This window comes from Moschus berezovskii, chromosome 18, assembly GCF_049115385.1.
Source record: "Moschus berezovskii isolate FMDL1 chromosome 18, NW_MosBer_1.0, whole genome shotgun sequence".
Classification (NCBI taxonomy): domain Eukaryota; kingdom Metazoa; phylum Chordata; class Mammalia; order Artiodactyla; family Moschidae; genus Moschus; species Moschus berezovskii.
The window spans coordinates 43357502-43370155 of record NC_142477.1 but is presented as its reverse complement, the minus strand read 5'-3'; the positions used below and the strand labels follow the sequence as shown (position 1 = coordinate 43370155).

The 12654-nt window shown below is 41.5% G+C and overlaps 1 protein-coding gene across 2 annotated transcripts in view; it reads left to right on the top strand.

Annotated features, from left to right (window-relative positions):
• Positions 1 to 204: 204 nt before the first annotated feature.
• PRKAA1 (protein kinase AMP-activated catalytic subunit alpha 1) overlaps positions 205 to 12654 on the top strand; it is a 29454-nt gene continuing 17004 nt past the window's right edge. Inside the window, exons 1-3 of one of the 2 annotated variants that reach the window (XM_088827664.1) lie at positions 437 to 547; positions 1760 to 1883; positions 12152 to 12293. Coding sequence is in view for 1 of the 2 variants with exons in the window: in XM_055422123.2 (XP_055278098.1) it covers positions 220 to 547; positions 12152 to 12293 (470 nt within the window). In the remaining variant the exon portion in view is untranslated. Of the gene's footprint in view, positions 548 to 1759; positions 1884 to 12151; positions 12294 to 12654 lie in introns of both variants that reach the window. The other variant, XM_055422123.2, reaches the window with a different exon arrangement.

Here is a 12654-nt window from a genome sequence, read left to right as displayed (position 1 = left end):
TGTACTAGTAACAAGCCATATTATCTGCCTTACCCAAGCAAGCCCATCTTCCCTCTTGCAGTCGGGAGAGCGGTCCCCCCGAGTCCGGAGTAACAACTAGGGGAGCCTACTGTCTGCGTAGACTCGGTCAGAGGAAAGGAGCCGAGGGGCTGCGGCCCGCCTCGGCAATCCAGGAAACGCCCTCCGCGCGCGGGTGGGCGGGCGCCCCCGGCCACGCGGATGCAGGGCGACGAGAGGGGTACCGGTGGCCCTCCGAGCGACCCCCGCCAGTCCCGCCAGGGGGAGCGTCTGCGCCCGACGGCCGGCGGCCGGGCCCCGGCGGGCGCCGCAGGGCGGCGGCTGCCCTCCCGCGTCCCCACCCCCGGCCCGCCCGCCCCCGGCGCGGCCCTGCCCGCCCCCTCCGCCCCCTCCCGCGGCGCCATGCGCAGACTCAGTTCCTGGAGAAAGATGGCGGCAGCCGAGAAGCAGAAACACGACGGGCGGGTGAAGATCGGTCACTACATCCTGGGGGATACGCTGGGGGTCGGGACCTTCGGCAAAGTGAAGGGTGAGGACCCCCGGGGCAAGGCTCGGCCCCGCGCCCAGGATCCAGGAGATCTCCGCCTTCCGCACCTCTTCGTGCTCCCCCGCCCCTTGCGCGCCTGGTCTCCCGGGCTCCGCAGCCCCCGTCCTGCTCTGGCGCGAGCAGAAGCCGAGGCCGCCGCGGGACTGCGGCGCAGCCCCCCGCCCCCTGCCCGCGGCGGGAGGGGCCGGGCTGGGGACTGGTCGCCATGGCGACGGTGCGGCGGCCGGAGGGGCTTGTCCGCGAGAGGGGCGGGGATGCGGCGGTGCTAACTTTCCCAGGCCCGACAGTCGCGGGCAGCGCTGAGTGCGCCCCTTGCTGGGTGCGAGCGCTGGGGTCTCGGCCGGCAACCCGGGAGAGGCAGCCTCCTATTCGACCCGGCTGTGGTCCCTCGGATCAGGGACAGCCCATCGCCTCCCTGGCCGTCCTCGGCACTGTCCGTATTTCTGTCCTCTTTAGGAGACTGTTGGCTTACCTGCCCTAGCTGGCTGACAGGTGTGAAATGTGTACCCCTCGAAGTAAGGTTGCTTTGGAGGTAGTTTACAGAATTTATTAAAAAAAAAAAAAAAAAAAAAGGGCCGTCTTGTCGAAAGGATCACTGGTTTTTTTCGGAGCGGTTAGTGATGATAAATTAGTCCTATATGTATTTGCCATCTATGGTTTATGGTCTGAATGCACACCCCGTGTCCTCAGTGTTTGTTAATTACCAAACCTGGTAGGCAGATTTTTCCTCCGGATAGTGTTTATTCATTGATGCAATTCGCTTCCGTTTATTTTCACAAAATATTTATACTTTAATGAATAGTTTAAATGTTCGTCATTTGAATTTTTTTTTCTTTTTTAAAGAAAAGTGGAATGGCTTTTTCTTGTGTTTCAGTACAGTATTCTGAAAATAACAAACTTGCCCTTCAAGTCACCAATTCTGGCACAAAGAGTTTAATTGCAAATTTTGTGAGGCATAAATATTTTTTCTTTGAAATAGTCGACTCTGCTCTTAGGAATGTAGAGGAAGGAAGTATGGAACTGATAAAAATTATTATGCATTGGCTTTGAATAAAGAATAGCCTGTGACTTGCATATAATAAGCTCTTGGTAAATATTTGAAAGAGAAAATAGTTTGTGAAAGTCTGTACAGTGAATTAACTAACTGAGCCTTGCTCTATCAGAGCTAAATAAACATTTTCTGATTTTATCTAGGGATGGAAGAGGAGAGCCCTTCCTTCTCTTGCTCTTTCTGAGTCATAGAACTGGAAAATTGCTGTATAGCCCACAGGGAAGCAACTGCCTAAACCTTCTTAAGAAAATCAGCAAGGCCAACAATGTAAGAAGCAAATGGCAGAATAGGGTAATTACAGCTATTAGGGTGGGTCTGTTTTGGGGGCCAGTAAGATGTTTCTGTGCTTTTGAAGTTACTTATTTTTGACGATGTTGTTTCTTTACTTGTTAGCCATTACAGACTGCTTTCAGTTTATAAATACTGAAATATTCACTATTGCCCCCCAAATAGTAATGACAGCTTTGTTGCCTTCACTCCACCCAGGGTTCTGCTTGGGTTAGTGTGCTCATTGTTCTCCTAATTCACAACCGAGTAGAGTCAGGTCTCACGTTCTTATTTGCTCGGTGGATTTTGGCACGGTAGATGGCAAATAGGAAAGCCAGAGGATATTCCTCATTTCCTGGGTTTGATCTGTGATGTGGCAGTGACATGAATCCGTCCAGTGACTGCTGTTCCTTAACCTTCACTCCTCCACACCTGCCTCTCTTGAAATAACACAGGCTGTCAGAGTCAACCATCTCTCCAAATATAGAAAGGCCAGTGTTAGTCAGAGGATCATAGGTTTCATGGATCGGGTTCCTTTGTTCATAAATACATTAACTGATGGTGGTCAAAGTCTTCAATCACAGCCTTTTTCAAGTTGTTAAACAGTTGAAATGCTTCCTGCCCTCAAATAATAGAATATTCAACACAGCCTAGCCAAGAACGTCTTTTCTGTGGTTCTGTGTCCAGGGCGAGGAAGCCCCAACATCGCCCTCAAGAGTCTTATTGGCTCAGTCAGTCTGTCTGGCCAGGGTTATTATGTGCTAATTGGTTTAGGCTTGTGTTCCGATAGGGCAGATGGCATTACCCTCGAAGGAAGAGCGCCCCCTCTCGGATGTATGGGTGGGAGGGCATCTTCTGAAGTACTTGAATATCATGGGGTGATAGGGTAGACACCTGTACCGAAACGGGTGTTTTTTGGAAGAGAGAAAGGGGGACCTAGATGCTTGGTGAGCACGCAGAAATAGCCACTATAGTGGTGACATGTTAACTTACGGTAGCCAAGAATTTGACCGGAATTCTTACAAATTATATGATTAGCCACATATTTCAAAGGAGGGAGTTTGGAGGAGATAGAGCTTTTTAGTCATACACACTGGTAAATTTAACATAGAAAGAGAGTCTAATAGAAGATGTGATATCATATCATTCCCAATATGATATTGTATCTTACAGGAAACTTATTGAGGGGATGGGGAGGACTGCAGATTCATAGGTATTATTTTGTTTGTTGTTAAGATTTAAAAAATCTTTTGATAATTTGATGGGAACATTTTGAGGGGAAACTTTAGATTAACTAGGGTTAGTTTGGAATTATGCTTGAATTATCATATTGTTTCCAAGATACCTTTTTTCCACCCCCTTGATTGTCAAGGGGTTGGTCTCTACTCTCTTATGGGTCTTCTCCCCTCTCCTCCCAGGAAGAGCATTTATAAAAGCAGGGATGAATAGAGTTATTATTGCAGTAAATATAAGTGGAAGTTTTTACTCATTTTCTAAAAGAAGATACTTCTTCAGTAGGGTGGGTAATCTTTGCTAGTTGAGTTTTTATACATATAATCTGTTTATTAAGTTGATGAGTATTTTATACATGAAACTGAAAGTTTAGGTAAATAGGTGACTGTTCTCTTTGACTGAATCACGTAAGTTATTTAAAACCTTCTAAGTAAAAAAGTCTAGATATGAATTAAAGCTATATATACCAGCATGAGTGAATCTCAAGTATATAAGGTTAGGCCACAAAAACAGAAGAAGTTGAAGAATATGTCCAGTCATGTTATTCATATAAAATTTAAAAACATGAAAAAACACTCATACATTGCTGACAGGACTACAAATCAGTACCACCTCTATAGAGTATGACAGTATTTATAAAACTAACTCGGCAATTCAGCTTCTAGGAATTTATCCTATAGGTATATGGAATAATGAGTTATTCATTGCCATACTGTTTGTCAATACAGAAGATTGGAAGTAACCTTGCTAGTAGGACAATAGTTAAATTATGGTTTACACATACAGTGGTATATACCTTAATATAGGAAACAATTTCCAAGGTGTATTTTTAAGAGAAAAAAAAAGATAATCAACAAAGTGTATAGCATACCTACTATTTGTGTATAAAGAGCAGGGGCAAATTAAAGTATCTAAGTGTAACTGTACATCTATATACAGTGTTTCTTTAAAGATACACATGAAACTGTGTTACAGTAGAAACTGAACATTACACATGTTCAGGGCAACTAGGTTGTAGGAGGACATGTCACTGTATATCTTTTTATATTTTTGAATCTGCATGAATTCACTGTGAATTCAAAAGAATATATAAAATTAAGTTTATAAAAATAAACATGAGAACATTGTTACTATATCATTTATGGATTCATCATATATATGGAAAAGACAAACCACATTCAAGATAGTGGTAACCTCTAGGGAGGAAAGGTGGAAGGAATCTGGGAGGAGTCAGACTGGGCTTCAGGTGCATCTGTAATGTTTTATTGCTTAAGTGGCTATTGGGTGGAACATGGGTATTTGCTTTGCCTTTTGGGATGCCTGAAATGTTTTGTTAAGAAAAGGTACCTTTCTCAAATTTCCACCTATAGCTTTTAAAATTTATCCTTCTCCAGCCAGAATTCAGTTCAGTTCAGTTCAGTCGCTCAGTCGTGTTCGACTCTTTACGACCCCATGAACCACAGCACGCCAGGCCTTCCTGTCCATCACCAACTCCCAGAGTTCACTCAAACTCATGTCCATCGAGTTGGTGATGCCATCCAGCCATCTCATTCTCTGTCGTCCCCGTCTCCTCCAGAATTCAGTTATTTCCCTGATATTTTTAGCAGTGAGGCTTTTTTTTTTTTTTCAATTTTAGAGTGAGAATGAAATGGTTGTGTGATTAGAATATCTTTAGTAGACATTTCTATCTTTGTGGCAACTCTTTATCAGTGTTTAAAATTCTCTCTTTCAGAGTATGATCTTACTTTACTTCAGGATTACCTATCAGATTAGAAGAGCATGTGTTACAGAGTTCTGCAGTTAGGCAAAGTTCCTGTTAGAAAGCAGTAACAGGTTGTTAGCTAATGTTTAGCTGACTCATCTGTTGCTGTTGTTTTGAGGGAGATATTGTGAATTGTGGTGACCTTTGCTGTGAGTGACTCAGGTCTTCCATGGCAGAAATACCTGTTTTCCATTTCACTCAAAAGCCACATCTTGGTATTACTGTAAAACAGTGATATCTGAAGAGTAAAGTTCTGAGTTTTTGGACCAAGGGAGAAATATTTCAGAAGTGCATATCCCTGACAAAGTCCATGTACTGCACTGATTTGGCTGCAACTGAGTTTAGTCACTGGGGAATCTTCAGCCTAGTATTGCGGAAACAGTCAGATTTTGATATTGCTGTCAAGGCTTCTTTCACAGTGCACTCTAATGGTGGTGTACAGTGGATAGGTCCCAGACTGGAATGCTTCTAAATAGAAGACCTGTTCCACCTTGATCACTTAACTTTACTTCAATGAGTTAATCTCTCAGAGCCTCATATCACCTGCATCATAGGTTTATTGTGAGGCTCAAATGTGACCTTGTGTTTCCTAAGCTATAATAAAATAGCTATATTTTCTTTTCTTTTTTTTTTTTTTGAACAGAGGAAAATTTATGCGTCGAACCTGGACTGGTCACTTATGATAATATACATGCTACAATTCCATTCTCTCCAATCATTCCACCTTCACCCTCTCCCACAGAGTCCCAAAGACTGTTCTAAATGCCTATGTCTCTTTTGCAGTCTCTTATACAGGGTTCAGGTTACCATTTTTCTAAATTCCATATATATGTGTTAATATACGGTATTGATGTTCTTCTTTCTGGCTTACTTCACTCTGTATAATTGGCTCCAATTTCATCCACCTTATTAAAACTGATTCAAATGCATTCTTTTTGATGGCTGAGAAATACTCCATTGTGTATATGTACCAAAGCTTTCTTATCCATTCATCTGCAGATGGACATCTAGGTTGCTTCCATGTCCTGGCTATTATAAACAGTGCTGCAATGAACATTGGAGTACATGTGTCTCTTTCAATTCTGGTTTCCTCGGTGTGTATGCCCAGGAGTGCGATCGCTGGATCATATGGCAGTTCTATTTCCAGTTTTCTGAGGAATCTCCACACTCTTCTCCATAGTGGCTGTACTAGTTTGCATTCCCACCAACAGTGTAAGAGGGTTCCCTTCTCTCCACACCCTCTCCAGCACTTATTGCATGTAGACTTTTGGATAGCAGCCATTCTGACTGGTGTGAAATGGTATCTCATTGTGGTTTTGATTTGCATTTCTCTGATGATGAGGGATGTTGAGCATTTTTTCATGTGTTTATTAGCCATCTTTATGTCTTCTTTGGAGAAATGTCTGTTTAGTTCTTTGGCCCATTTTTTGATTGGGTCACTTAGTTTTCTGGAATTAAGCTGCAGGAGCTGCTTGTATAATTTGGAGATTAATCCTTTATCAGTTGCTTCATTTGCTATTATTGTCTCCCATTCTGAAGGTTGTCTTCTCACCTTGCTTAGAGTTTCCTTTGCTGTGCAGAAGCTTTTGATTTTAATTAGGTCCCATTTGTTTATTTTTGCTTTTATTTCCAATATTCTGGGAAAAAATATTATGCTACTGAAATTCTAATACTGAAATATGTTGGCAGTGGGTTCAAGGCAGATATCATTGTTCCTATAAATAAGGAAAACATATCATATGATGGCTGGAAAATTAGCGAGATTTTGCTGGGAAGAAAAAGGGGAAAAAATAATAGGAGATACTGCCTTCTCTTAAAAAGAAAATATTTGGAAATATTTTCAGTTCAGTTCAGTCGCTCAGTTGTATCCGACTATTTGTGACCCCATGAACTGCACCTTGCCAGGCCTCCCTGTCTATCACCAACTCCCAGAGTTTACTCAAACTCATGTCCATTGAGTCAGTGATGCCATCCAGCCATTTCATCCTCTGTCGTCCCCTTCTCCTGCCCTCAATCTTTCCCAGCATCAGGGTCTTTTCCAATTTCTGAGCTCTTTGCATCAGATGGCCAAAGTATTGGAGTTTCAGCTTCAGCATCAATCCTTCCAGTGAACACCCAGGACTGATTTCCTTTAGGATGAACTAGTTGTATCTCCTTGCAGTCCAAGGGACTCTCAAGAGTCTTCTCCAACACCACAGTTCAAAAGCATCAATTCTTCTGCGCTCAGCTTTCTATACAGTCCAACTCTCATATCCATACGCGACTCCTGGAAAAACTATAGCCTTGACTAGATGGACCTTTGCTGCCAAAGTAATGCCTCTGCTTTTTAATATGCTGTCTAGCTTGGTCATAACTTTCCTTCCAAGAAGTAAGCGTCTTTTTATTTCCTGACTGCAGTCACCATCTGCAGTGATTTTGGAGCCCCCCAAAATAAAGTCAGCCACTGTTTCCAGTTTCCCCATCTATTTGCCATGAAGTGATGGGACCAGATGCCATGATCTTAGTTTTCTGTATGAAGTTGACTTTAAGCCAGCTTTTTCACTCTTCTCTTTCTCAATGTTGGGGCATTGTTTTAAAACCTTGGAGGAAAAAACCTGTATCCAGTTAAGACTGGGAAATACCAGATTAAACACTTGATGGATTTCTTTCCAGTAGGGCTCTATCGGTATTACTGTGTTAATATGCATAGTAAATTTCTAAAAAGGAGAGGAGACATCCTTTCCGAGACCACTTGATTGTGAAATCTTTTCCCATGAAGAGTCTCCAGTCCTAGTGTTTTGTAAAGCATACTTTAGAAAATTTATTCTAATGATTTTAGTTTTATGATTTTTCTAGCCCATTGAAAATTAGAATTCCTGAAATTAGAACATTGGAGAAGAGGCTGTGAATTGACTCCTGATAGACCGTGAAGGATGAAAACACGACTTCAAAAAGCAGAAAACCCTAGGAGCTGGCACATAATAGCCTGGGAGCATGCTATCCAGAGAAGTAATTCCCATGGATGTCCCTGTGGTTCCCTGTCATCATGTGTTCCATTTAAGAATGCTTGGACACGTATAGTGCAGTTCAGAAAAATCTGTTTCCAAAAAAGATTACTTTTGTTAACTTTTTGATTTTGATGGTTAGTATCATAAACCTAGGGCTTCCCATGTGGCTCAGTGGTAGAGAATCTGCCTGTAATGCAGGAGACTCGGGGAATGCGGGTTTGATCCCTGGGTTGGGAAGATCCCCTGGAGGAGGAAATGGCAACTCACTCCAGTATTCTTTCCTAGAGAATCCCCATGGACAGAGGAGCCTGGTGGGCCACAGTCCATGGGGTTGCAAAGAGTTGGACACGAGTGAGTGACAAAGCACAACAGAGTACACATCATAAACCTGTCAGTTTCTTAGGGTTGCAGTAACAGTACCTCAAAGGTGCGTGAGTTAAAACAACAAATTAGTTTGGAGTTCTGGAGGCCAGAAGTCCCGAAAACAAGGGTTTAGTAGAGACGCACTCCCTCTGAAGGCTTTAGGGGAGAATCTGTTTCTTCCTCTTCCAGCCTCTGGTGACTCCTGGTGTTCCTTGGCTTGTAGGAGCAAAACTCCAGTCTCTGCCTGTCTTCACATGGTCGCCTCTGTGTGTGCGTGCCTGTGTTCTCTCCTTTTCTTATAAGGACACCAGTCATTAGATATGGAGCCCACCCTAAATCTAGGATGATTTTATCCTGAGATCCTTAACTCACTATACCCCCCAAAACCCTGGTTTCAAATAAGATCCCATTCTGTGGTGATGGTAGATGTGAATTTGTGGGGAAGAGGGGACACTCTTCAACCCAGTACACTTGCATTATATTTTATTTGCTTTTATTTATTTATTTGGCTGCAGTGCATTGCTTGCAGGATCTTAATTCCCTGACCAGGGATCAAACCCGGGCCCAGCAGTGAAAGCCCTGAATCCTAACTGGATCGCCAGGGAATTCCCTATGTGCTTTTAGTTTTATGCTCTTCATTTCTGTCTTATGATGCAGTCACCCCTCAGAATACTTGAGGGGTTGTTTCTAGGAGACCCTGATGATACCAGAATCCACAGATGCTCAAGTCCCTTTTATTAAGTGACATAGTACAGTGGGCCCTCCATACCCTCGGGTTCTATATCTGGGGATAAGGGGGCTAAATGTTTATCTGCTGAAAAAAATTCTAGTATTAGTGGACTTTTGCAGTTCAAACCCGAGTTGCTCAAGGATCAGTTGTAGTTTTTTGAGTAACTTTTAAACAGATTTAATAGAATGAATAAAATGTCTTTTTTGGTATCTTGTTATAAAACATTGAAATTGATAAGCAGGTTTTTATTGAGTGTACATGTATTCTTAGTCGCTCAGTTGTGTCCAATTCTTTGTGACTCCATGGACTATATCCTGTCAGGCTCCTCTGTCCAAGGAATTTTCCAGGCAAGAATACTGGAGTGTGTTGCCAGTTTTCCACTTCATGGGATCTTCCTGACCCAGGGATTGAACTTGCGTCTCCTACATTAGCAGACAGATTTTTTACCTTTGAGCCACCTGGGAAGCCTATTAGAGTGGATTTACTTTCTTATAAAGAAGGAAGGTTATAGTAGCAAGTGCCTGGCACATAGTGGGTGCAGGTACTCAATAACTATTTCTTAAATAAATGAATGAAGTTTTAGAGTAAGTTTTATTAGTTTGGAGAATTCAATCTATTATTATTTTCAAAATTAAAAGACTGCGAATCAAGGGTTCCACTTACATGTTCAACTTCTATTTGCATTTTATTAAAAGGATATTTATTTATTATTATTATATATGTAATATTCTTTTGAAGATTATCTTTTAAAAAATAATCACATTTCACTTACCATTTTTGGAAAAAGGACAAGTTTTTGAGACAGACATGGGTTCCTATTTTTGTTTTGTCAGTCACTAGCTATGTAACTTTAGGCAAGTTATGTCATCTTCCTGTACCTCAGTTACTTGTAAAGTGTTGCTAATAATGCTAGTCTTCCAGACTTGGGAGAGTTAGAGGCAGTATGTTTGGGTATAAAGTGGATATGTCATGAATATTAACTAGTGAGTTGTATACCTTAATTATGTTATGTATTATAAATCAACTAGATTTATATTTTTTTAAAATAGCAATATTTAAAAAATCTGATTTCAAATTAAGTCAGATAAACCTATTTTTACCTCTGTGCTCTTCTGTGACTGAATAAGTGTTTCTATAGTTTTTGGGTAGTAAGTGAAATCTTCTGTCAAGGACTTGGTGCTACCTGTATATACATCTAGCAATATCATGTTGAAAATTAACCACAGTAAGGAAATGGGTTGAACTTTGGAAGCTAGGCATCTCTGGTGTTGATGGGAGGGGAGGATAGAGCAGGTTAGTGAGATTGAAGCTTATGGTGATAGAAGCCAGGTGCATAGAAATTACAGCTATTTGAAAAAAAGTGGAAGTGTTAGTTGCTCAACTGTGTCCGACTCTGTGACCCCATGGACTGCAGCCTGCCAGGTTCCTTTGTCCATGGGATTCTCCAGGCAAGAATACTAGAGTGGGTAGCGATTCCCTTCTCTGGGGGATCTTCCTGATCACACCCAGGGATCGAACCCCGGTCTCCTGCATTGCAGGCAGATGTCTGAGCCACCAGGGAAGCTATTGTTTAGTACTTATTGTGGACCTGGATGAAGGCATGGTACTGAATCTAATTATAAAAGGGACAGATCAAAAAGCTGAGATAAAACTGGCTATATAGGGTTAATCAGAAACTTTAGGACTGATTATCTAGGAATGGGGGAGACATTTGGGAGCAATGGAAAATAAATAACCTTAAACAGTAATAGTCATCATCATCGTTTCTTCATAAAGAAATTACTGTGCTGGGTATGATGGAAAGTGCTTTTCAAGCCCTACTTCATGTCACCCTATGGGGTATGTTCAGTTCAGTTCAGTCGCTCAGTCGTGTCCGACTCTTTGCGACCCCATGAATCACAGCACGCCAGGCCTCCCTGTCCATCATCAACTCCCGGAGTTCACTCAAACTCATGTCCATCGAGTCGGTGATGCCATCCAGCCATCTCATTCTCTGTCGTCCCCTTCTCCTCCTGCCCCCAATCCCTCCCAGCATCAGTCTTTTCCAAGTGAGTCAACTCGTCGCATGAGGTGGCCAAAGTATTGGAGTTTCAGCTTTAGCATCAGTCCTTCCAATGAACACCCAGGATTGATCTCCTTTAGAATGTTATTTTGAATATAAAGTTGAAATAATTTAACTTGTTCAAATCAAAGTTTAGTAACTAGAGAGCTTTCCACATAGCTGTTGCTTCAGACTTTGCTTCATTAACTTACTGGGAGTCATCTTCTTTTTCTCCTATATTGGGCCCCTTCGTTACTGAATACCATCTTGGCTTACTTCTTGATCTTGTTGGAATATAAATTCTCCACTAGACCCTTAGAAAAGACTTTGCCACTATTAAAAAATGTTTAAATTCTGTTATAACCATTGATTATCTGGGTATAACATTCAAAATTGAAAGGTAATCACTTAAATTTTTTTCTTATTTTTTAAAATAGAAACTACATGCTCATGAAACAAAATTTAAAAGGTTCAAGGGCTTATAGAGAAAGTGTGTCTAACAGGGAGGTTTCTGGAATGAGGAAACTGTTCTGTATCGGATTATAACAGTGATGACACCAATTTCCACATGTATTAAAATCCATAAAACTGCACACCAAAAGAGAAAAGCTCAATTTGTATGTATGACAGATTAAAAAATGAAAAGTAAATTAAGAGAATTTAAAAGTATAGAAAGGTTGAGAACAATAAAGAAATTACTTTCTCTCTCTCTGCCTTAGCCTTCCAACTTTCTTTTCTGGAAAAAACCACAGTCTCTTATGTGTCTTCCCACTTGAAAGTGAAAGTATTAGTCACTCAGTCATGTCTGACTCTTTGCAACCCCATGGACTCTAATCTGCCAAACTCCTCTGATCATGGACTTCTCCAGGCAAGAATACTGGAGTGGGTATTCCCTTCTCCAGCGGATCTTCCCAACCCAGGGATTGAACCTGAGTCTCCTACATTGTGGGCATATTCTTTTCCATCTGAGCCATGAGGGAAGCCCATACTTAATCACTCTTAAACACTCAGGGGTAAATCAGGCAGAATTGGAAGGAACTTGGACTTGCTTAAGTATCTTTGGACAATGCTAAGATTTCTACTCTTAGACTAGTTCTAAATATGTTATTAACCAAACCTGGCACTAATTTATTAAAATTATTTCTCCTACAGTTGGCAAACATGAATTGACTGGGCATAAAGTTGCTGTGAAGATACTGAATCGGCAGAAGATTCGAAGCCTTGATGTAGTAGGAAAAATCCGCAGAGAAATTCAGAACCTCAAGCTTTTCAGGCATCCTCATATAATTAAACTGTAAGATCTGATTATATTAAATATAGTCGTATCATTTTTTTCATTATTTTTTTAACCTACTTAATCCAACAAGTGAGAAAGATGAGTGATATTTCTTCAGTTTATTCCTGAGAGTTTTAGAAGCTCTTCCTATTCATGTATTTATCTAACCCCATTCATGGTCACTTAAGCCTGAGTCCACATTTTGCCCTTGTGTTTATCAGCTGTTATATTTCTTATTTTCTGAGCTGATGCCCTTTTGATAGATGACTTTCAGTGCCCCGATACTGCTATAGAACCAACAATGATTCACAAAACAAAAACTCCTGACCTCCAAATTTCCACGTGACATCAGTTAGCCTCACTAGAGACAATACAGTAG